The 24,012-nt window shown below is 35.4% G+C and overlaps 3 protein-coding genes and 1 long non-coding RNA gene across 4 annotated transcripts; 1 reads left to right on the top strand and 3 right to left on the bottom strand.

Annotated features, from left to right (window-relative positions):
* The first annotated feature begins 2,217 nt into the window (after positions 1-2,217).
* On the top strand, positions 2,218-10,407 carry LOC110917177 (probable inactive ATP-dependent zinc metalloprotease FTSHI 2, chloroplastic). Its single transcript, XM_022161773.2, has 11 exons — positions 2,218-3,892; positions 5,161-5,333; positions 5,464-5,565; positions 5,654-5,818; positions 6,367-6,507; positions 7,457-7,615; positions 7,691-7,776; positions 8,288-8,489; positions 8,580-8,636; positions 9,242-9,491; positions 10,057-10,407. Exons 1-10 carry the CDS (start codon positions 2,533-2,535, stop codon positions 9,455-9,457), a joined length of 2,661 nt encoding a protein of 886 aa, XP_022017465.1. The 5' UTR covers positions 2,218-2,532; the 3' UTR covers positions 9,458-9,491; positions 10,057-10,407.
* Positions 10,408-10,532: 125 nt separating this feature from the next.
* LOC118488161 lies at positions 10,533-13,603 on the bottom strand. The gene is made up of 9 exons (XM_035985370.1): positions 13,394-13,603; positions 12,517-12,589; positions 12,206-12,429; positions 12,062-12,118; positions 11,842-11,962; positions 11,634-11,756; positions 10,885-11,055; positions 10,738-10,797; positions 10,533-10,652 (listed from the first exon to the last, which is right to left on the bottom strand). Exons 1-9 carry the CDS (start codon positions 13,435-13,437, stop codon positions 10,533-10,535), a joined length of 993 nt encoding a protein of 330 aa, XP_035841263.1. The 5' UTR covers positions 13,438-13,603.
* A 589-nt stretch (positions 13,604-14,192) lies between these two features.
* On the bottom strand, positions 14,193-15,883 carry LOC118488432. The gene is made up of 3 exons (XR_004884704.1): positions 15,795-15,883; positions 15,178-15,336; positions 14,193-14,493 (listed from the first exon to the last, which is right to left on the bottom strand). It is a non-coding gene; the product is annotated as an uncharacterized LOC118488432 (long non-coding RNA).
* A 3,288-nt stretch (positions 15,884-19,171) lies between these two features.
* On the bottom strand, positions 19,172-22,190 carry LOC110915723 (cytochrome c oxidase assembly protein COX19). The gene is made up of 4 exons (XM_022160458.2): positions 22,099-22,190; positions 21,539-21,627; positions 20,771-20,868; positions 19,172-19,432 (listed from the first exon to the last, which is right to left on the bottom strand). The coding sequence occupies exons 1-4, from the start codon at positions 22,106-22,108 to the stop codon at positions 19,333-19,335; spliced, it is 297 nt and encodes a 98-aa protein (XP_022016150.1). The 5' UTR covers positions 22,109-22,190; the 3' UTR covers positions 19,172-19,332.
* Positions 22,191-24,012: the final 1,822 nt, after the last annotated feature.

The raw sequence follows: 24,012 nt of genomic DNA, 5'->3' as shown, positions 1-24,012 counted from the left end.
TACTAAAGTGATTTTCCTATGTCCAATCTCATAGTTGTAGCAATCTTTGTTGTAACTACGGTTCAGAAGACAACTAATGAAACGAGGGCTTGTGATTAAAGAATGCCATGACTTACACACACTCTTGCAACGGATCAGATCCTTCACGTCCAATCTAACGAGTATCTGCTCAACCACATTGTGATCAACAAGCTTTGTCATTGAAACCATAACAAGGGAAATGAAAAACAGAAGAAGATGGGAGACGAAAGTTTGATTTTTTAGTAATGCACATTTTGGTTAGATTAATAGATTTGCTCTTTACACAGTTTTGTTTAACCACCAACTTGTTTATTAGAGTTAACTACTCGGATGACCGTGATCGTGTGGTTTTGACGGTAATTAATTACTCGTATGAGGGAGGTGGGTGTAAAAGAAGGAGGGGGAGGGGGGGGGGATAAAAATACGAATAAAATGAAAATCTAGGTAAATTATCCAAATATATTGACTTAACGTTTTAGTTTGGACGGGATTAGCGAAATGGATTATCCAAATATAAAAAAAAGAGTAAACTTCAATTTTCGTCCTTGTGGTTTGCTGATTTTAACACTTTCAGTCCAATAGTTTATAAATTACATTTAGAGTTAATATTTACTGTTTTCGTCCCTGTGGTTTGTCAAAAATCACTATTTCAGTCCATTAGTTTAAAAATTGCGATTTCAGTCCCTGTGGTTTCACTTTCGTAACTATTTCAGTCCACCACGTAACCATTTCAGTCCCTGTACTTACAGAATAAATGGATTGAAATGGTCACGAAAGTGAAACAACAGGAACTGAAATGGTTACGAAAGTGAAACCACAGGGACTGAAATCACAATTTTTAAACTAATGGACTGAAATAGTGATTTTTGACAAACCACGGGGACGAAAACAGTAATTAACTCTTACATTTATCATCCATTAGTTTCCTGATTTTAACAGTTTCAGTCCATTAGTTTCCTGACTTTAACAGTTTCCGTCCACACCAGTGTCAGTGGTGTGGACTGAAACTATTAAAATCAGGAAACTAATGGACTGAAACTGTTAAAATCAGGAAACTAATGGATTGAAACTGTTAAAATTAGAAAACTAATGGATGATAAATGTAATTTATACACTATTGGACTGGAAGTGTTAAAATCAGCAAACCACAGGGACGAAAATTGAAGTTTACTCTAAAAAAAGATAGAAAACAAAAAGACCTTTTTATAATGAACCTAGCAAAACCCACCAAACCTTAGGGGAAAAAAAAACCAATTTTGTCTGTGAAAAAAGCTAGTTAAAAAAGGTAAATATTTTTTTTTTAAGTTTTAGTTAAAAATAAACCGCCAGCCACCACCACCATCACCACAAAACTATAATCACCCACTACTCACCACTCAACAGTAATTTCAGAGGTAGGAGTAAGGTCAGGGGTGAACCTAGGTGTTCCTGGTCCACATTAATGGCGACGTCTGGTGTTCCTTGGCAGATTAGGGCTCATGCATGACCAAATTCTCACATTCTGAATCCCAGTGTTGTAATTACACTATGAACCCTTCCCTCTAACTCCATCTAACATATTTCGTTACTAAGTTAATGACACAGGGATATTTTTATTTTTTCAACTATAAAACAAAAGACTAATCCTCCTGTCAAACCACACAGGAAGACAAACACTAATCGCGCAAGTCGAGTTACTAAGTTAATGACACGAGGGGGGGGGGAGGGGGTATTTTCATCTTTTCAACTATAAAACAAAAGACTAATCACCTGTTAAACCAAACAGGGAGACAAACACTAAGACTATCCACATCAAGGATGTTTGTATGTGACATGGAGGGTGTTCATTCCTATGTGGAGGGTATTTGTGAGAGGGATGGATTAGTGGGTGTTGTAGAGGATGACATGGAGGGTGTTCATTCTTCACAATTCTTGGGGAAGAATGGTGAAGAATGGGCTAATGGTGGGTCCTTTCTTTTTTTTTTATAAGGTTGTTTGTAAGAAGGATATATATGTTATTGTTGTGGGTAAAAAGTGTTTGTGGGAAGAATAAATGAAAAGCTGATGTGGCATGCTGATTAGGCTGTTTGTAGGAAGGATGGCCTTTCACTGATGCGGATAGTCTAATCGCCGGAGTTACTAAGTTAATGACACACGGGTATTTCCATCTTTTGAACTATAAAACAAAAGACTAATCGCCCTAGCAAGTCAAATGGATTTTTGATTTTTTTTTTCAAAAAACAAAAAGAAAAAAAAAACCCTCAACACATACAGAACCTATCTCCTCCAACTAACGCCGGCCAGACCTCCGGCCATCCAAATTCACACACTCATTTCATCTCCGACGACAACTAGCATTCACTTCTTCATCCTCTTCCTTCTGCTGCACTGATGCGATGACCGCTATCCACCGGAGATAACGCCACCACGACACACACAAAACCCTAATCTCCCACCTTCTTCAACAATCACTGTAACGTAAAACCTTCACTCACTCTTTCTATTTACCTCTTATTCATACTCATTATCATCATGTCATCTCATTATATCTCAATTTCCCCATCATTATTCCCCCCAATTCCCTTATCCCGGTTACAATCTCGACCAATTCGATACTCACGTAACCCTAATTCACCAATCACCTGCAATTCACACAACTCAGAGTCTTCACAACAATCACAACACTCACAACAATCAAAACACTCAAAACATAACATAAACACATTGAATTTGCTCCAGATTTCCGTAACCCTAACTATAATATCAGCTACACTCCCCCAGCCTGTATTAGCAGCTAAAGTTGCTAACAAAAAGAAGCGTCCGGTTAAAAAAATCGATACCTTAACACCACAAGAGTGGAAAACATGGTCACAGGGCCTCCCTGTAGTAGGCGATAGGATTGCGTATACCGATTTAATCGAGTTGAAACGGGACGGGAAGCTTAAACACGTAGTTAAGCCGTCGGGTAAAGGGTTAAGGGAAAGACCTGTGGTTGTGTTAGCGGTTTTAGAGGATTCGAAAGTTGTTAGGCTTGTGGTGCCGTCGATGGATAGCGATCGCAAGTTTTGGGACGCATGGGATGAGTTAGGGATTGATTTGATTAGTGTGCAGGCGTATACTCCGCCGGTTAAGACGCCGGATGTTCCTCGTCCGGTTTTAGGGTTTTTGTCTAAGTTTCCGTTGTGGATGTATTCGTTTGTGAAGCCGAAACCGGTGTCGAAAAAGGTGTTGGAGTTGCGGAAGCAGAGGGAAGAGCTTAAGAAGAGTAGGATTAACGAGACGATGAGTGTGAAGAAGAAAATGGCGCAGATGGAGAAAGCCGCTAGAGCGCAGAAGAAGACGGAGGAAAGAAAGAAGAAAATGGAAGAACAGAAGCTTAATAGCGAGCAAGCAATGCTCGAAGCGCGTCTTAAGTACTACCGTATGTCGAACATGTGGAAAGAACTAGCTCGGGATTCCAACGTTACGTTGGGTATTGGGTTGTTGTTTTTCGTTATATTCTACCAGACGGTGGTTTTAAGTTATAAGAAACAGAAAAAGGATTACGAAGATCGGTTAAAGATCGAGAAAGCAGAAGCGGAGGAAAAGAGGAAAATGAAGGAGTTAGAGAGGGGGATGGCGGGATTAGAAGATGATGACGATGACGGTGAAGGAAAATCGGGTGAAGAAAACCCGTACATGAAGATGGCTCAACAGTTTATGAAATCTGGTGCGCGGGTTCGCCGAGCGCAAAATAGTAAAAACGTTAAGCTTTCACAGTATATGGAACGAGGCGTGGATGTGAAGTTTTCAGATGTGGCTGGGCTCGGGAAAATAAGGCTTGAACTTGAGGAGATTGTCAAGTTTTTCACACATGGGGAAATTTATCGTAGGCGAGGAGTCAAAATACCAGGTATATAGGTTTGTTTTGCATAAAAGAGCAATGTACCTTCACGTTTGGTCTGTTTTAGTCATTGTCATTATATTTTGTTTGTACATTTGAGTAACTAAACGATGACATGTGCCGATTAGCTATGCAGTTAATATCGGTGGTATATCGGTTATCGGTCCCCATGTAAAATATCGGTGTCAAATATCGGTACCGATATTATCGGCGATATTGAGTGGTATTTAACCGATATATCTCTGATATTTGACCGATATATCACTAGAGCGGTATTTCACCGATATAACCGATATATATCTGATATTTGACCGATATATCACTGATTTTCCCGATATCAGTATCTTTCTTCTTAGTTCTACCATTCGTCTTTCTTCTTATTGCTGCTTTTAGTGTTTTAAGTCTTAGTTGTTACTTGTTAATTGTTAGTGTTTTAAGTCTTAATCAGTTCCTACTTGCTACAATTGATAGACTTAGGGGTGCAAACGAGCCGAGCAGCTCGCGAGCTACTCGAGACCGGCTCGAGAAAAAGCTCGAAACGAGCCGAGCCTTATCGAGCCCGAGCCGAGCTTGAGCCTAAAATAAAGCTCGTTTGTTTATCGAACCCGAGCTCGAGCCTCGCATGTGACACTCGTTAGGCTCGTCGAGCCTTATCAAGCCTTAGTGTAAATGAGCCGAGTCGAGCCGTGCTTATTTAAACTTGTTTACAAGCCGACCTCGAACCTAAAAATAAGCTTATTTAGTAAACGAGCCCGAGCCCGAGCTTCACTTATCGAGCTCGCGAGCCTAAAAAGTCTATTATTTATATTATTTAATATATTAATTAATAGATAATAAACGAGCCGAACCCGAGCCGAGCTTGAGAAAATACTAACGAGCCGAGCTCGAGCCCGAGCTCTCATAAGTTAATCGAGCTCGAGCCTGGTCGAGCTCGGGCTCGGCTCGGCTTGTTTGCACCCCTATAATAGTGTTTTGCAAGCTGCAAAAGGTTTTGTTAATGGTAATAGAGTATACTGAATTGTTAGTGTTAAATTGCTTTCTCTCTCTCTCTATATATATATAAATTCTGCATGATATTAAAATTACCGATATCCCACCACCCCGATAACCTATATCTCAAATATCGGTCCTTGATATTTTACTGCATTAGCTGCATAACGTATTAGTAGAATGCCATTTTATTTATCGTTCAAAACAGATTTCCAAACACTTTATAAAGGGTTTATTTTGCATCTTCTTACTTATATTCGAGATGATACATTTTATTTTTCTATCAGGTGGTATACTTCTTTGTGGGCCCCCAGGAGTGGGAAAGACGTTGTTAGCAAAAGCAGTTGCTGGTGAAGCAGGTGTAAACTTTTTCTCTATTTCGGCATCCCAATTTGTTGAAATATACGTTGGGGTTGGTGCATCACGTGTGCGCGCGCTCTATCAAGAAGCGAGAGACTGTGTGAGATTCTATTAAATTCTTCTAATTTTACATTTTCATTTTTTTTAATCTTATATTATGTTTATTACTGGATCTCCACACATTTTCATTTTTTTAACCTTATGTTATGTTTATTACTGGATCTCCACAGGCTCCATCTGTTGTGTTTATTGATGAACTGGATGCTGTCGGAAGAGAACGTGGGTTGATAAAAGGTTCCGGTGGACAAGAACGTGATGCAACTCTTAATCAGGTAAGATTTTGATTATATGAACGGGTTAAGTACCGTTAGATGAGTGATTTGAGCATTTGTTAAAGGTTTTTTTTTGCGTATATTTCAGCTCCTTGTATGCTTAGATGGATTTGAAGGCAGAGGAAACGTGATCACTATTGCTTCCACAAACCGACCCGATATTCTTGATCCCGCACTCGTGAGACCGGGTCGGTTCGATAGAAAAATATTTATACCCAAACCTGGCCTAATTGGACGAGTCGAGATTTTAAAGGTTTGATCTAGTTTTTTTTTGAACTTTTGGTTTATTTGACGAGATATTGATAGATGTGGCAATTTCGGCTAATTTATGTTTTCTCTTTATTATGTCAAAGAGAAAGTCATTAAATCTCATTAATCTTATTTTGAAAAGAGTAAAATGCCATATTCGTCCAAAGGTTAGTTTTTCCGCCTCTGTATCCAAAAGGTTTGAAATCTTGCCATTTTCATCCGGCCCGTTAACTCCATCTGTTTTTCTCTGCTAACTCGGGGGTATTTCTGTCTTATTTGTTAACTTAAAGGGCAATTCGGTCTTTTTTTAGGGGTGTTCGTTTTTTTTACATAAAGTGAAAAAAGACCGAATTGCCTTTTAAGTTAACACTGAGGATGGAAAAACCCCTGACTTAACAGATAAAAATGGATGGAGTTAACGAGCCGGATGAAAATGGCAAGATTTCAAACCTTTTGACAAACCTTTGGACGAAAGTGGCAAACCTCAGGGACGAAAATGGCATTTTACTTTTACAAAAAACAGACTATAATTTAATAATACAATTTGGATAGGTGCATGCTCGTAAGAAACCAATGGCTGAAGATGTAGATTATGCTGCTGTTGCAGCTATGACCGATGGAATGGTTGGTGCTGAGCTGGCGAATATCGTTGAGGTTGCTGCAATCAACATGATGCGTGATGGAAGGACTGAGGTATTTTATATATCTGCACATGTTATAACAAATTAATGGTATTTAACATACATAATTAATTAGTATCACTGCAACAAAAATAAAAAAACATATCACTTCGATGCGATTTTCTGATTTACATGTAGTTTGAATTATGTAAGATATTTTGTTTTTTATTACTGTTGTATTTTATTTTATTTTCAATCGCCTTAATTTTGTATTCGCTTAATCATTTAAAATAGTAGTTTCATTAATTTATTAATAACAACTGTAGTAGGGCTGCGAACGAACCGAATGAACACGAACAAGAGCTTGTTCGTGTTCGTTTGTTAAGAATTTAAGTGTTCACGAATTGTTCGTGAACACTTACTGAATGAGATTTTGTTCGTGAACACTTACCGAACGAGGTTTTCTGCTCGTGTTTGTTTGTTAAGAAAATGAACGTGTTCGTTTGTTAATTTTAGATAACGAATGCAAAGAACGTTCATGAACACAAACTAATGTTCATGAACACATATGAAAACAAACGAACACAAACAAGCGTTCATGAATAGAATATATAAATACACTGGTACTTATATATTTTATTTATCGGAATTTTGAAGTATTTAAATTAAACTTAAAAACACTAATGAACTATCGAACACAAACGAACACGTTACCGAACGTTTACAGACATAAATGAACGAACGCGGCCTCTGTTCATGTTCGTTCATCTAACCAAACGAACGAAATTTCTTGTTCGTGTTCGTTCGTTGTCAAACGAATGAACACAAACGAACTTCCTGCGGAACGGTTCACGAACTGTTTGCTGAACGTTTGGTTCGTTTGCAACCCTAACTATATATGAATGATAAAAAACATATATATACACCAAATTCTATATTGGACCCATTTTAAAGCTTCAATTCAATATTTTTTATGATAAATTTTTTATAAGTCAGTTTTTCTTTATATTAACATTATGTAGATCACGACTGATGACTTATTACAAGCGGCACAAATAGAAGAAAGAGGAATGCTTGATAAGAAAGAAAGGAGCCCCGAAATGTGGAAGCAAGTGGCTATCAATGAAGCCGCTATGGCCGTCGTAGCAATTAACTTTCACGATCTTAGCAATATAGAGTTTGTATGATTCTCCGCTTTCACTTTATATAATTTTCGCTATACAGTCTTAGTTTAAGTGAGAATTTATTTTAAACAGATTAATATCGCTCCAAGAGCTGGTAGAGAATTGGGTTACGTGAGGATGAAAATGGATCACATCAAATTTAAAGAAGGGTTGCTGAGGTGCAGATTTTAACATTTCTTTTTAATTTTTCGAGTAAAATGCCATTTTCGTCCCTGAGGTTTGCCCAGTTTTCGACTTTCGTCCAAAGGTTTGTTTTTCCGCATCTGGATCCAAAAGGCTTGAAAATTTTCATCCGGCTCGTTAACTCCATCCATTTTCTCCGTTAAATTAGGGGTATTTCCATCTTTTTTGTTAACTTAAAGGGCAGTTCGGTCTATTTCAAGGGTATTTAGTCTTTTTACTTTATGTAAAAAGACCGAAATGCCTTTTAAGTTAGCAAAAAAGACAGAAATACCCCTGACTTAACGGAGTAAAATGAATGGAGTTAACGAGCTGGATGAAAATGGCGAGATTTCAAACCTTTTGGATCCAGATGTGGAAAAAAACAAACTTTTGGACGAAAGTCGCAAAACTGGCCAAACCTCACAGACGAAAATGGCATTTTACTCTAAATTTTCTTTACATAAGTTTTGTTTAATAACTATTATCACCTTCGTTGTTTTCGTATAGTCGACAGTCGCTTTTGGATCACATTACCGTTCAACTAGCACCACGGGCCGCTGATGAGATGTGGCATGGTGAGGGTCAGTTGAGTACAATATGGGCTGAAACAGCAGACAATGCCAGGTCAGCGGCACGCGCGTTTGTTCTTGGTGGTCTTTCGGACAAGTATTATGGCGTATCTAATTTCTGGGCTGCAGATCGGATAAATGTATTCCATCTTGTAACTATATCAAATTACTAATACAGTAATACCTTATGTTTTCATTCGTATATCTGATTATTAATATCTGAAATCTAGGATATTGATTTGGAGGCATCGAGGATCCTTGATTTATGTTATGGACGTGCGAAAGAGGTAAACATCATGTTACATATTTATAGGGCTGCGAACGAACCGAACGGACACGAACAAGACCTTGTTCGTGTTCATTTGTTAAAGAAATATATGTGTTCATGAGCTGTTATGAACACTTACCGACCGAGATTTTATGTTCGTGTTCGTTCGTTAAGGTAACGAACGTGTTCGTGTTCGTTTGTTAATTTTAGGTAGTGAACGAAAACGAACATTCAGGAACACAAACTAATGTTCATGAGCACAAATTGAAACAAACGAACACAAGAAAGTGTTCATGAACATAATATATAATACACTAATACTTATTAAATATTTTATTTGTTGGAATTTTGAAGTATTTAAATAAATTATAAAAACTAAAAACACTAGTGAACTATCAAACACAAACAAACATAAACGAACACGTTACTGAACGTTCATGAACATAAATGAACGAACGCGGCCTCTGTACATGTTTGTTCATTTAACTAAACGAAGTTCCCGTCAGATGGTTCATGAACTGTACGCTGAACTTTCAATTCGTTTGCAACCCTACATATTTAGTCACTAATTGATGGTTGTTCAACATTCTTTTTTTATAATAATATATATATTTTTTATTTCAGCTCTTGGACAAAAATAGGAAACTAATGGATGCCATTGTTGATGCTCTTATTGAGAAGAAAAGTCTAAACAAACAAGAATTTCTTAAGCTAGTTGAGTTACATGGATGTATTCAACCCGGCCCACCAAGTATACTTGATATGCGGGCTTTAAAACAGGTCCAGATGCAATCAGTGATCATGAAGCACAAAGAAGAAGCTAATCGCGTCGTCACATAACACCGCTCACATTAAGTTCACAATTATATTGAAGGTCTTCTTCTATTATTGTTATTATTTTTGTTCAATATGTCTCCTCCTATCAATGGACATGCTATGAACGGGTCAAAATGAACAATTTTTAATACTGGTCCAAACGGGTCGGGTCAGGCCAGGCCTTGCTGATCTGTCAATGTGTTTTGTCCATATATTTTCGAACTTATATAAATAACTACTGCATGTAACAGCATTATGAAAACTATATTGTTTAAATAATTAAGAGTAAAATGCAAAATCGTCCCGAGGTTTAGTGATTTTTGCTTGTTCCATCCAAAATGATTTTTTTTTTTTTTGCATTTGAGTCCTTCAGGTTTGTGTTTTATTGCCATTTTCATCTTTTAGTTTGGCAATATATTGCGACTTTCATCCTTCAAAATTTGCCATCAGGAGTGAAAATGGCAAGATTTTTAACTTTTTGGATGAAAATGGCAGATCGGGGACGAAAGTCGCAAAAGTGGTTAAACCTCAGGGGACGAAAATGACATTTTACTTGCAGTCGACTTATATGGCCCGTTTCCATTTTTGAAGTTTTCGAATTTACTTGTTTAATTTGTCTGTAGGTTTAAAAAGTCGAATCTTGTTCTTGCGTTGACGATGCTCCTTGTGAACAAATAGGCGCGCGCTCAATGGTGATGAACCGCCCTTTGGTTAAGAGGTCGGTTGATGTTGGTTTTTGGTGTTTTATGATCAAGGTTCCGACTGGTGACACAAAGTTTTGTAAAGCGGTTAAACACATAGAAATTTAATGTATTATGTTTAGAATTCGGAGTTGTTTTAGAATCACTTCTATCAGTTGAAGCATGTACATTATGTGCCTTTTTATTCGTATCGAACATTCCGCATATTTGCGACAACTTGTAGAAGAAAACTCTTGACATGAATTTATTTACATCACCAACATTTACTATATACACATTCTAGTTGAAGATCCAAAACTGGCCAATATATATATATATATATATATATATATATATATATATTAGTGCCTTATTATCATATATGGTATACCATCTTTCTCCTTAAGTTCCCTTCATATTTACGGCATTGCCACTGTAAAGCTTTTATCTTCAAAGGCCCATGATTCAACTTGCATCTTCTTTATTCTCTTAAATTGTCTCACCAGATTCAGCCGTTCGGACGAATATGGAGAAGGAATCTAACGAACATACGTAACAGAACAAGATTACTACATATGAAATAAACCAAGATATTATAGAACATAAGATGTCAATCATACGTACCATCGATGGGACGTATTTATTGATTGCCGCTAATACTGCTGCATGCCCTACCGCCGACATCTGGTCACATAAACACACAATTTCAACCCGAAACATTTTAACATGTATCGAAACACATTTTGGAAGTAGGTATAATATGATGCTTACAGGAATTATCATTATGATTGTAATCGGAACAAGATTGATGATATCATGTAGTGTTCGCTTTATTTTCCTTTTTTCTCTACTCGTAATCTTTTTGCCATGCAGTCGCTTTGCAAGAAGACCGATAAAATCTGCTACATCTATGAATAGTAACCGAGTACCCGTCAAAAAAACCTGTATCATAAGCATTTTGATAGTAAGTAGTATGTTATGTTTTTTTAAACATGTTCATTAAACAAAACTTGTTTAATTAAGTGGGCCGTGTTCGAGTTGACCCATTTAACAGTTTAGTTAAACATATCGACCCGTTTTAAACTAGAATCAGAAAATATATTTTTTAAGGTCAACCCTGTTTAACCTATTTAATAAACTATTCATATTTGTCATAAACAAATCTATTTATCCAAACAACCTTATTAGACCACCCGTAGTGGGGCATTATTTTTGAAAAAAATCCAAAAAAAAGCCCCCCTCCCCATTACATAGGGCGTTATGGGGCAGTTTTTTTGAAAAAAAAATTGGCTTGGCGTTTTTAAAACCACGCCTAAAAGAGATTGTGATGGGTTGACTGGGTTTGACTTGGCGTTTTTTTTTAATTTTTTTTAAACGCCTAAAAGGGATTATTGGCATTATTCCCACTACGCCACTTTTGCAATAACGCCCCATGCTGACTGGACTGCCACGTGTCGGATAATGCCCCATGGTGGGGGCATTATTTTTCTTAACCACTACACATGGTCTTATCGTCTTACATTAGTAGCGGTAATCAGATGTTCTTTGGACTTCCTCAGTAAACGTTCATGCAAACGTTTTTTTTCCGCCCCGTATTCCTTCTCAACGACTTTTATAGGTTTGATTTCCGCTGCATTTATCCCCTGCCAAATTTATTTAACAAGTTTGTCACAAATATTTATAAAAAATCAAACTCTTTAACTAAAAAAAGAAGCAAGAAATTAGTACCTTGGTCACTCTAGATTGATCAAGATCACTTTCCCTTTTAACGAACTCAATTGGCTTTGATCGCACTTCCGAGAATGAAGTTGAATCAGTAGCAACATTTTCTGTAAACTTCATCGTCACGCTGCAACACGTAGCAAAATATTAACCTGTTTTTTTTTTTTTTTTTTTTTTTTTTTTTTTTTTTTTTTTTTTTTGCAAAATAGCGATTATACCAACTTACCCCGATTTATCATAAGCAGCCCAATAACCCTCCAGGCAATTAGATAACAGGGTTTGACTACAAATTACATAGCATATATAATAAGTTTGTGTTATATGAAAAATACAAATAATTTTATGTTGTGTGAATTTTTATATATATTACCTTTGAAACAAAAATGTAAGCACATTAGAATCCAAGGGTTGTTGCGAAGAGTTTGTGTAGTGTGCAAATCCGCTAAAAACATCGTAGCAAACTGTAAGAACAGTATAAAGGATGATCTCCTTTTCGGCTTGTATAGCATGTTGTCTAGATCTTCTCCCATCATATTGGAACTTGGATTTAAGTGAAGCGTAAAAGTCGACCCATCCAATTTCATCGATAACTACCTGAACAAAACGATATGTATAAACATCAGTATCTGTATGTATATGAGGAATAAATAAATAAACAAACAAACCATTTTATATACGAACCTCGTTGAAGAGTTGATACTTTGGTAGAGAGTTGAATTCTCGATATATATAGAGGCTGCCGCACTCTAAGTAACTGCAAAACGTTCGAAAAACTAACTATAAGAACATATAACGAACTTTTGTTGTATTTTTGTCAGGGTGCAAATTCCTAACACAACGTGAAGTCGATAAATAAACAAGTCGTGTCATGTATGTACGTTTCGTATAGAAATTGTCAGGGCGACCCCCCCCCCCCCCCTGAACTTTTCGCTCAGTAGTGTCATGTATGTACGTTTCGTATAGAAATTTTTAGGTATATACGTTTTCGACCCCTCGGTTTTATAAAAAAAATTCTACTTATATAGAACTTTTAGGTCCGGTGACTTCCGACCCCCCCGGTGAAAATTTTCAAGCTTCGCCACTGGTGGGCGGGCGCCCCCCTTGAAAAAAAAATTTAGTGTATTTTCGAGGTAAAAATCCCGGCTGCACCCCTTGAAAATTTGGTTGAACCCTTCGTTCGCACCCCCAGAAAATAATTCTTGAGTCCGCCACTGACGCCAATCCATTTGCGATCTCATTAACATGTTTACAACTTTATCACAACCTATGTTACAGTGTGTCAACCTGTTTACAACTAGATTATAACCCATTTACAACCCATTTGATCCGTTTAGATAAACGGGTAAAATGGGTTGTGTGCTAGCTAGTTACATAGTTTTACGTGTGTCCAGGTTACGGTTGATATCTTTGACACGTATAAGTATACAGTTCATATTTAGTTCATCATTTTCAACCCGTCAACCCGTCATGATTGTCACCACTATTTCTGTTTTACGCAACAAACTTATTTTGGCCCGAAAAAACATTAAAACTTAGATAAACCAATTTCGCAATTTACCAAAGGAAATTCTTAATCTGGTCATCCATGTCCATTATATCCATTTCTGATAGATATAATCTTGTCTCTCTTCCCAAATACGCAAAAATTCCAAGAATCGCTAACGTAGTCTCTTCGACCTATACAGAAAATCATATCAAACCGACTTATGGTCACGCGAAATAAACAATAATTATTTAAAAAAAAGGCAAATTGGAAAATAATAATCCCATCTTTCTGAAATTGGCCGATAATAATCCCAAGTCAGTTATTAGCCAATAATAATCCGACCTCGTCCAATTTTTTTTTGTAAAATAGTCTGCCATTAAAAAAAGCTTAATGGAATTAAGTGTTTTTCCGAATTACAAACCGATGTTTTAGGGCTTTTGATCGGAACGAGGATACGAGTCGATTGATGTAAAATTTACCTCGAAATTGTGTTAGAAATGGCTTGAATTTTGTTTATTGGAAGTTAAACACCCGAATTGAAGCACCGTTTTCGTGGGTTGGGGGCAGTATTTTGAGGTAAGTTTTACATTAATCGACTCATATCCTCGTTCTGATCAAAAGCCCTAAAACATCGGTTTCTAATTCGGAAAAAAACTTAACTCCGTTAAGCTATTTTAACGGTGGACTATTTTACAAAAAAATTGGACGAGGTCGGATTATTATTGGCTAATAACTGACTTGATATTATTATCGGCCAATTTCAGAAAGATGGGATTATTATTTTCCAATTTGCCTAAACAACCAAAAACTAGATTTAAAAAAAAATTGTCATGACCTTTTTAATGAAGGTTTCATCAGTTGTTATGACACTTTCTCTATGAAATGCTACACAAAGTTTTTCTTGAACAAGCCCAATCCAAAATTCAAGATCTTCTATATTTTTACTCGGTAGAATCTTTTTACCAAAGTACGACAAGAAATCGGGTTCAAAACCTGCTTCGGTTGATAAGTGATACAACTTATCAATGGATACAAGATCGCGCGATAGGTCCTTAAGTTCGACTAGTGCATCATCAACCGATGCAGTAAATTCAGGACAAGATATACGTGTCGAGCCCAACTTTCTCACCGCGGTACCGCAACTTATAGCAAGAATAACCCCTGCAACACCACTGATTTATAAATTTTTATGTTATAATTCCTTATATTTAGTTCCGAAAAGCTGGATAAACTATGCAATTTAACGGTAAACGAACATGTTCATGGACGGTTCACGAACGCTCACCGAACGATGTTTCTTGTTCGTATTCGTTCATTAAGGAAATGGACATGTTCATGAACGTAGACGAATGCAAACGAACATAAACAAATGTTCATGAACATAAATGAGCACAAAAAAACGTTATAAATTCCTTTTGAAAACACAATATGCATTTATTATCAGAAAGATTGTGAAGAATCCGTCAAAAATAAATAAATATTAATTAACACAAAAATTAAGAAGTTTGTTAAGCTTTAACACAAACTGTAACGGTCAAAAGAGTGATGTTGGCGGAGGTGTATTGTATAACTATGGTTCAAATTTTAAAAATAAAAGCCAATAAAATAAAAATATAACTAAAAAACCTTTAAATGAACGAACTCAAATGAACATAAATGAACACATTACCGAAACGTTCATGAGCGTAAACGAACGAACACAACCTCTATTATTGTTCATTTGTTTAACTTATCGATCAAAATTTCTTGTTTGGTCATTTATTAAACAAACGTACATAAATGAACTTCCCGCCAAACAGTTCACAAACTATTCACTCAACGTTCGGTTGGTTTACAACCTTACTAATATTGCATACCTTCCGGCGTATTCGACAGACCATTTTTGAAATAGTGGAATGAATAATCCTGCAATACGCGGAAGTTCCACCCTTCTGAACCACTGCACCAATTTCGGGCTCTTCGCTTTCAGTTGTCTTTCTAAGAATTCCCCGAGTAATAATGTCTTCGAGTACAAACTGAAGTAGAATTAGGATAAAAGGGTGAAGATCATTTCAGAGCCCTAAATATTTACAGAACTCACAGAACTTCTAATATACAATCTTTTTATTTGTATATTTTTATATTTAGGATAATTTTATCATTTATTATATGTATATTTATCATTACATGCATGTTAAGAGCAACTTTATCATTTTTTATATTTAATTTTATGATTACACATATGTAAACTAATTTTTTTACATATATATAATTTGGCTATTACATATATGTAAACTACTCTTAACATGTATGTAATCATAAAAATACATATAATAAATGATAAAAATACCCTAGATATATATAAAATAATTGTTTATTTGGAGTTCTGAAAGTTCTGCATTTATTTAGAGCTCTGAAATGAACCCAACCTACATAATTCACAAAAATAATTTGAACTTTATATATTTGTGTATTGTGATCGTTTGTTACATACATTTCATATACCGGAGTGTTGCAACGTTTGTGAGATAGGAATAATTCAACCTCAGTCGCGGCTTTTAGTAATCCATAAACGGCCACCTGTAAAGATATAAACATTTTGTAGTCTGTAACAATCTCGCGATATTAATATCGCGAAAATATATATATATATATATGTACACTTGCGAGATCAAGGCACCTGATATGCAGCGCGTTTATGCCATGCGTTTACATCAACTCCATTCCATGCATTTGAAAGCGCGGGTAAACTTGCAGATAGTTCTAGATTCTGAACTGCAAGAGAGAAGCTTCTAGCGGATTGATGCAGTACCCATACAAGACAGTTAACGCGATTAAACTCATGTTCGTTTGATTGTTGTGTTACACCGAATGAAGCTGAAGATTCATCTTCATGAGTAATGAACTCATCTCTACTAGAACAACATATTGGGGACACATATTTTGATCTTAATGATGATGAAACGATGCAACGCTTAAATGGATTATTTGTTGAAGAAGTGATACGATTTTCTCGCTGTTTTGTAATGAACTTGAATGAAGTAGATGAATGAGGTATAGAATAGTTGGCTGTGTTTTTTGATCCAGTAGAACTCCTGTAACATAATAGAAATGAAGTAATTAATCATAAGCGTTTCTAGTAATATTTTTTTTTCTTGAAACATGTTTGGTTTCTAGACAGAGCGAACCAAATCTGACACCAAACATGTAAAGAACCTTTGAATTCTTTTGCCACGTAAATATTTGGTGTCAGGTTATTGTTGAGTTCGCTCCCTAGAAGCCAAACATGTTTCAAAAACGTTATAGAAACGCTTATGATATTCCAAGACCACCTAGATATAAAAAAAATCCAAAGTATATATGTGTGTGTGTATCCACATATATATATATATAGAGAGAGAGAGGGGGGGGGGGTTACAAGTGGTATAAAGACTGAAATAAGAAGTGGAATGCCATGATAAATGCAAGGGAAAGAGAAGAAGTTGGTGGATAAAGAGAGGGATGATATATACAAGGAGAAGCGAAGCAAACAATGTAAAGTGTAAACTACATTAAATTATGTTTAATGGTTTTGTGTTTTTTATTAGAGAAAATTACGAAAATAGCCAAGAAAAAGGTTGACTTACTAAAATAGCCACCTCATGAGTCTTTGGAGAGGGGCATCCCACATCTTATGCGTCTGCCATTCTTTATATGGATGCGTGTATGGATGAAGCAGCAAGTACGAAAATGGGAGGCGTGGGATGAGTCACAGACGCATGGGATGAGTCACGGAGGCATGCGATGAGTCAGGGTCGCATGGGATGAGTCAGCAATGCATGGGATGAGTCACGGACGCATGAGATGATGGGATGAGTCAGGGACGCATGGGATGCCTCAAACGGACACATGGGATGATGGGATGAGTCAAGGACGCATGGGACGCATGATGTCATTGAGACACGTGTCACTTCTACATTGGCGGACGCATGAATGAGCCCTGCAGACGCATAAGCTCTCTCGTAATCAGTGATGCCCTGTTCCAAGGACACATGAGGTGGCTATTTTGGTAAGTCAACCTTTTTCTTGGCTATTTTCGTAATTTTCTCTTTTTATTATTTGTTTAATGTTTAATGGTTTTGTGTTTTTTATTATTTGTTTAATGTTTAATGGTTTTGTGTTTTTTTTTATTATTTGTTTAAAGAGTTTTTCTCTTTATTTTATTTTGATAATATCTTTAATCTTTGCTTGTTTCTCCTATGTTTTATCTCTTTTAGTCTTGTTCTATTATTATATGACCATTGAAGCCAGTCAATGAATACTTGAACAATATTAACTGAATTAACAATTCAAGTGTAAGGTTGTCTTCAAAATACAGATAACAAAGCTTTTTATTATTATTTTAATTATTACTTAGTATATAAAATATCTAATTAACCATAAGTTGAGAACCATAGAAAACATAAATTATTACACAGATTGTTTTACTATGTTACATATATCTATAATATATAACTCATCGGTGTATTGGCTTTTACTGCTTTACATGTTTTACTATGTTACGTATCTAAAATATACAACTCATCGGTGTATTGGCGTTTACTGTTTTACATGTTTTAACTCATTGTTGTATTGACTTTCTCATTCTCCACCGTTGTAACAACTCCTCTGGTTTCTCGTCATTGTCTCTATCCATGATTCTATTTGTCACCATTTCTTTGCAGTTTCTTGACCACCATTTTTGCCGTCGCCTTGTTATATGCCCGATTGCCCCCATAAGAGTTACCCTAAAGAAGAATAAACCAACCCACCCCATAATATTTTGGACAGTCAAGGCGCATGTGAATAGGGTCCCAAATAACGAGAGATATGTAAATAGCAGGTCCGATTACGCCTATTCCTAATCCTAAATAGAATGTAACGACGTAGGGATCCACATAGTATCTATTTAGATACACTCAAATGACCCCTTCTCACAATGAGAATGTATATACCCCTATTCCGGTACATACAAGTTTTCATGCGCATATTCATAGATATAATGTTTTTGTTTATAGATCTATTATGTAAGCAGAATATCTATATGTTTTAGTTTTTTTACATGGGCATATACATAACCTTGATGTAAGGTTTTATGTTTGTATACACATATGTGATTATTGGTCAGGAAATTTATATTTGCGAAAACGTTACGATAGAGAAGTCGCGAAAAGGAGAGAGGGAGAGGAGACAAATAACATAAACTTAGATATGCTTTGATTCCAACTTAGAATCTAATTCATGTAGCAAATTCAGTGATTTCTTGTTTGATCATTTCAAAATAGTAGAAATTGACCCATTATGTTACCTATTGTCAAACCCAAGGATGGTTACTAGTAACTAAGTAGTAAAGTTTATTCTTATATTATTTGAAGTCAAGATATGCATTAGACTGATACAATCAAAGTGGCATATTCTGTTTCTTGTTTTTTTTTTCAACCTACCCTGCTACCATCTCATAACTCCCTTAATTACGATAACGCATGTCGAAAAGATAAACTCTAGCGGTGGGCCCAACCGCGTGCTAATTTAGGCGCCTGACAGTTTCCTTTTGCCTTTGATACTTTTGGGTTCCTTACCCCTGAAGTTATCGGTTTCCTGGATAGAGTGTAGAATTGGATTTGCTATTCAAAAGGGGTTGTGGCGCAGCTTGTTGCCCGTTTACCTGCCATCATGGGCGAAGGATAGTGGGGGCGGGAGGGGGCGGCCGACCCCCCAAACTTTTCGCTCAATAGTGGAGAGTATGTAGTTTTCGTATAGAAATTTTTAGGTATATACGTTTTCGACCCCCTGTCGAAAATCTCAAGCTTCGCCACTGCCTGGCATTGTTATGTAATGTTTCTAACGTTTCTATGCAATCAATTTATTTGCTAAAAAGGATCGTTTCGTATGTTCAATTATCCAAAAATAATTTTTTTTAAAGAAGAAACAAAAGGAAAAACTCTCAAAGCTTATCATGGCCATGGCTATATGCAAATAAGTTTCACAAAGATATGATACCCAAATATTCTCATTCATCCCTCCATTTCATCTTGGATTTTCATATTCGACTCTTGTGACTTGTCGTCCGTCCGAAAACCTAATTCTGACATATCCTGTTTCGCCATCAAATTCCTGAAAAACATTCCAAATAATAGGACAATTAGACGTGATTCACAAACCGTAGATAAACAAACAAAAAAATTGTTTTGTATTACATTGTGTGCCAACAAGAATGTCACACTCAAACTCTCTTTTAAACAACAGATAAACCTCCACATCACACAATTAATATAGTAAAATAACGACACTTGATTTTCTTTTCGATAAAGATTAGGAAACAGAATGCCGTTGTAGCCTACACGTCATTAGTGTAGTAAAATAACAACACTTGATTTTCTTTTCGATAAAACTTAGGACCCAAACGTCTTATATAAAAAAGTAACTTTTATAAATAATTAACTAGGGTGTGTTTGGATACATCATAAGGTTTTAGAGTGTTTGAATGGCTTATCTGATTAGTTATTAGTTAAATAAGTTATTTTGAATAAGTCAAAGTTTGAAGTTGCTTATACCAAAGTTATTTTGAATATAATTAGAAAAGTATATTGGTTCGATATTTAACATAAGTTGGCGATTTAGGATGTTATTTCTATCCTAGAACACTTGTAAGTGTTCCTTCTCAGTTCTTTTATTTTGTAGGCTAAGTAATTAGCCGAAAGTCAAGCAAATTGACTTTTGCTTTGACTTTCGGTTATGACCTTTATGGTCCAGCCATTGTTCGAATTGAACATGGCTACGCGATCGTAATATGGTAGGTGTTAATCCCCTAAGAGGGCACCTCCTGAAGATCACGTTAAGTTGGTCAAATGATGGGTCAAAGTTATGATTAATGAAAAGTCAAAACGCAGTTCTTCGGAAAACTTATAAAATGAACTTATAAAATTTAAACACATATTTTTGACACTATATCAGTTGGTAAATTTGAGTGAAGGTAGACCCATAGATGTTAATGGCGAATAGCGACACAAAGCGATAAGGTACCTATATGCTACATAGCGAGTAGCGATAAATAGCGGGCGACTATTTTATAAATAGCGCTACACCAGAAATATATTTTTTTAAATTTTATATGTATATTATATTACAATACCGTGGTATATATGCTATATTACATGTATATTTAAGAAAAACCTAAAATCCAGCTATTTTATAGCTATATTTAATTGCTATTTATACTAAAAAAAATGAAGTGTCGCTATCCATCGCTACAACCCTAATAGCGACACTATACCTATACGCTACGTAGTGCGCTGTAGCGATCGCTATTGACAACTATGGGTAGACCCGTTTCCTTATGAGCTAATTTTTAGTTTTACCCGTATCACCAGCGTTTCAAAATGGTTGTGAAAACAAGTTGATGATTGCAAATAATATTTGAAAGGGAATTAATAAAGAGTTAAAGAGACTAACTTTTCCATACGGCATTCGAGGTACTTCTTAGAAAGATGTCTGCAAATCTCAGATTTATGCCCCGATGTTTTAAGACAGCTTATATATTCTTTCTTCTCCTGCACATTCCCAGAAAACCCAAATTTAAGTATCTTCAGTTCAGTTCACTATGTGATGTGCTTCCAAATAAGGATTCATTCATAGTTGTTAATGGCGAATAGCGACAAATAGCGATAAGGTACCTATATGCTACATAGCGAATAGCGATAAATAGCGGGCGGCTATTTTATAAATAGCGATACACTAGAAAAAAATTTAAAATTTTTTATATGTATATTATGTCAAAATACCCTGGTATATATGCTATTTTACATGTATATTTAACAAAAACCTAAAATCCAGCTATTTTATAACTATATTAAATTGCTATTTATGTTAAAAAAAACAAAAAATAAAAAATAAACTGTCGCTGCTATCGCTATTTATCGCTACAACCCTAATAGCGAGCCTAGACCTATACGCTACGTAGCGTGCTATAGTGATCGCTATGCTCGCTATTCATTACACGAAAACGTAGCTTACTTTCACCTTTTTGTCATTGTATGCAACATACTTTCAACATTTTATCATGATGTATGAGTAACATTCAGCTAAAATAGCTACAAGTCACCAATTTACGTGCTATAGAAAGTTACAAGTAACAAAAAAAACATTGTTTTCTTACTTACATACAATGACGAAAAGGCAAACGATATTCTAGCTTCAAAGACGTTTTAAATGCGATGATACCTGGTCACATAAATGCATATGGTCCAACGGAAATACTCCTTTTTCTGGTGGCACTGGTCGTGCACCTCGGTTCCCTCCAAATGCTCCACCTGAAAGATATTGAAACAATGCTTCATGCCCACAAAAAAAAAAAAAAAAAAAAAAAAAAAAAAAAAAAAAAAACCTGGGAAATTTGTGCAGTAGTGAGTCAAAAAAAATGGAAACTTTATATATAAACTAAAACCACTGTTGCAATATTTCAAGTGTCCAAGATCAAGTTTTCAAATTCAAAGCCTATTTGAAGTGTTTCAAGTTCAAGTTACAAAATTTTGTGTTATCAACATTAATCTTGATTCATAGTGAAATCTTGAATCAATTGCATCCCCTTTTGAGATCAATTATCAATGCAATCTCAAATTAAGCTATAACTTCAAACACAAAATAATCAAAAGTTTTGGACTTAAATGAAATGAATACAACAAAAAGCCCTAATTTTTAGTGAGATATGAATACCAGAAACCCTAGGTTAGTTCTATATACTTAAAACAGAGATATATATATATGTATATATATAGATATACCTGCACTCATTCGAGGAGATTAATGTATTAGTTGATCAAAACTGGAGTCCTGTTTATGGTGATTTCAGGAGACTTCACGGTAGAGGATGTTTACGGAGACGATGATTTCAATTTGGGCCAAAATATTGGGCTGGATATGTTATTAATGGGCTTATAACTAGGCTTTATATGAATGTCTACTCTAGGCCTCAACTTCCAAGCACAGAGGGGTGAATTAGAGGTGTACAAAATAACCGGTTATTAACTGAAACCGTAAATGGTTAATAATTGCTCGAGGAATAACGGGTTAGTGGTTATTTTTAAACGTATGGTAGTAACTGGTTATAAATATTTAGTATAGTAACCGGTTTTTTAATCGAAAAAAAACCCTGAAAAATTCAACAAAAAAAGGCAAAGAAAACGGGTTATTAACTGCAAATAACCGGTTAAAGTAATTAACCTGACTAGTTAAAAAGATAACCGGTTAAAACATTAACCGGTTAAAGTCAAAAAGTCAAATCAACCGGTTAACCGAACCGGTTTTTGAAATTAACCGGGTTGTGCACCTCTAGGTGAAGTGTTTGCCGTATGTAGAGCCGTAAAGGTGCACAAAACTGGTTTTTGTTTTTTGTTTTTGAAACTAGTTTGAGTTAACAAGTCAATAATCGGTTATTGGTTGGAACTGGTTTGGGTATGGGTGCACTTTTAGAGGGGGAAGTGATCGGTTTGGTTCCTGAGATTTTTTTTTTTAAATTATGACCGGTTCAAGTTAGGCGTAATCGGGGTTGGAACTGATTTCTAATCATAGGATATGGAAACAATAAATAACCAGCAGGTGGTGTCTAGTAGAAAACCGATTCCTAGAAACCGGAACTGGTTTTTTTGTGCACCTTTAGTCATATGTATCCATACCTGTGCACATACACACATACAAACACAAGTACTTCAATACAAACACATAAACGCGTACATACATATATAGGTATATGTAATATTGGAACTTTGACCTTTAGAGATTGTTGTTTAGTGAAAAGAACAATGTTTTGAAACTAAACCGGTAATTGAACCAGTCGTCTTAGTGGTTCCCGGTCAGACAGTCTCAATAACCGAATGACGTAATAATAAATATATATGTTGTTATCATTATGGAACCAACTAGTTTGATTCACCTAAATATAAAAATCCGAACATATAAAGCAAAATTATCATGTTTAATAAATTGGTAATAGTTTAGTTCCTATTAAAGGACCAAAGTTTAAAACTTGGGACTCACTATAAATTTCAAGTTTAATTTCAAAAATCAACAATCTCTTGCCCACATTGGTGGGGTAAGAAGTATCATGCATTTCTTTATAAATGGAGGAGTTATTAAATAACATGAACCAAATTATGTATGGCCCGACTTGTAAATCCGAGTTGACTTGACCTATGCGTAAAATCATGTTTAACTTAGCTCGACAATTTGTCAGTTCAACCTAAAAAAAAAAAAATCGATTGCTTCAAGCACTTGTCGTTCGAACCATGCAAACCTAACCATAAGGGGTTAGTTCTCATCAAACCAGTCCGGGTTTAAAAACTAATCAAATGTTAACCCTAATCTTTTAGGATATGATTAAATTCAACCTTTTTATGTGCTTTTTAGGTGATAGGTAGTTAAAATAATTAACTTTATATGATTAGATTTAGATTTATTGTTAATTAAAAATAGTTATTTTCTAGTTAAATAATTAACTTTATATGATTAGATTTAGATATATTGTTAATTAAAAAAAAAAAGTTATTTTCTAGAATTGTAATGGTTAATTATAATGGTAAAAGATATAATTGGTATTTCCTGTAATTAAATAACTTCATTTAAAAAATGTATATAATTTGATCCATGAAATTGTTATGTTGCTATCATGTATTATTACTCATGGAAAGCAATTAAAATAC

This window comes from Helianthus annuus, chromosome 16, assembly GCF_002127325.2.
Source record: "Helianthus annuus cultivar XRQ/B chromosome 16, HanXRQr2.0-SUNRISE, whole genome shotgun sequence".
In the NCBI taxonomy this organism is placed as follows: domain Eukaryota; kingdom Viridiplantae; phylum Streptophyta; class Magnoliopsida; order Asterales; family Asteraceae; genus Helianthus; species Helianthus annuus.
The sequence above is the reverse complement of the archived record's forward strand: the minus strand, read 5'-3'. Positions and strand labels throughout refer to the sequence as shown.

What these genes read in the sequence shown, in the direction of transcription:
- LOC118488161 (XM_035985370.1), bottom strand. Translation starts at nt 13,437, where the DNA reads ATGGATATAATGGACATGGATGACCAGATTAAGAATTTCCTTTG. An exon ending in GCTGCTTATGATAAATCGGG is followed by an intron (nt 11,963 to 12,061) that starts GTAAGTTGGTAT and finishes TACGTGTTGCAG; the next exon opens with CGTGACGATGAAGTTTACAG. An exon ending in CAATCATAATGATAATTCCT is followed by an intron (nt 10,798 to 10,884) that starts GTAAGCATCATA and finishes TTATGTGACCAG; the next exon opens with ATGTCGGCGGTAGGGCATGC.
- LOC110915723 (XM_022160458.2), bottom strand. An exon ending in ATATGCATTTATGTGACCAG is followed by an intron (nt 20,869 to 21,538) that starts GTATCATCGCAT and finishes GGGAATGTGCAG; the next exon opens with GAGAAGAAAGAATATATAAG. An exon ending in CTCGAATGCCGTATGGAAAA is followed by an intron (nt 19,433 to 20,770) that starts GTTAGTCTCTTT and finishes AATGTTTTTCAG; the next exon opens with GAATTTGATGGCGAAACAGG.
- LOC110917177 (XM_022161773.2), top strand. Translation starts at nt 2,533, where the DNA reads ATGTCATCTCATTATATCTCAATTTCCCCATCATTATTCCCCCCAATT. An exon ending in GCGAGGAGTCAAAATACCAG is followed by an intron (nt 3,893 to 5,160) that starts GTATATAGGTTT and finishes TTTTTCTATCAG; the next exon opens with GTGGTATACTTCTTTGTGGG. An exon ending in TTTAAAGAAGGGTTGCTGAG is followed by an intron (nt 7,777 to 8,287) that starts GTGCAGATTTTA and finishes GTTTTCGTATAG; the next exon opens with TCGACAGTCGCTTTTGGATC.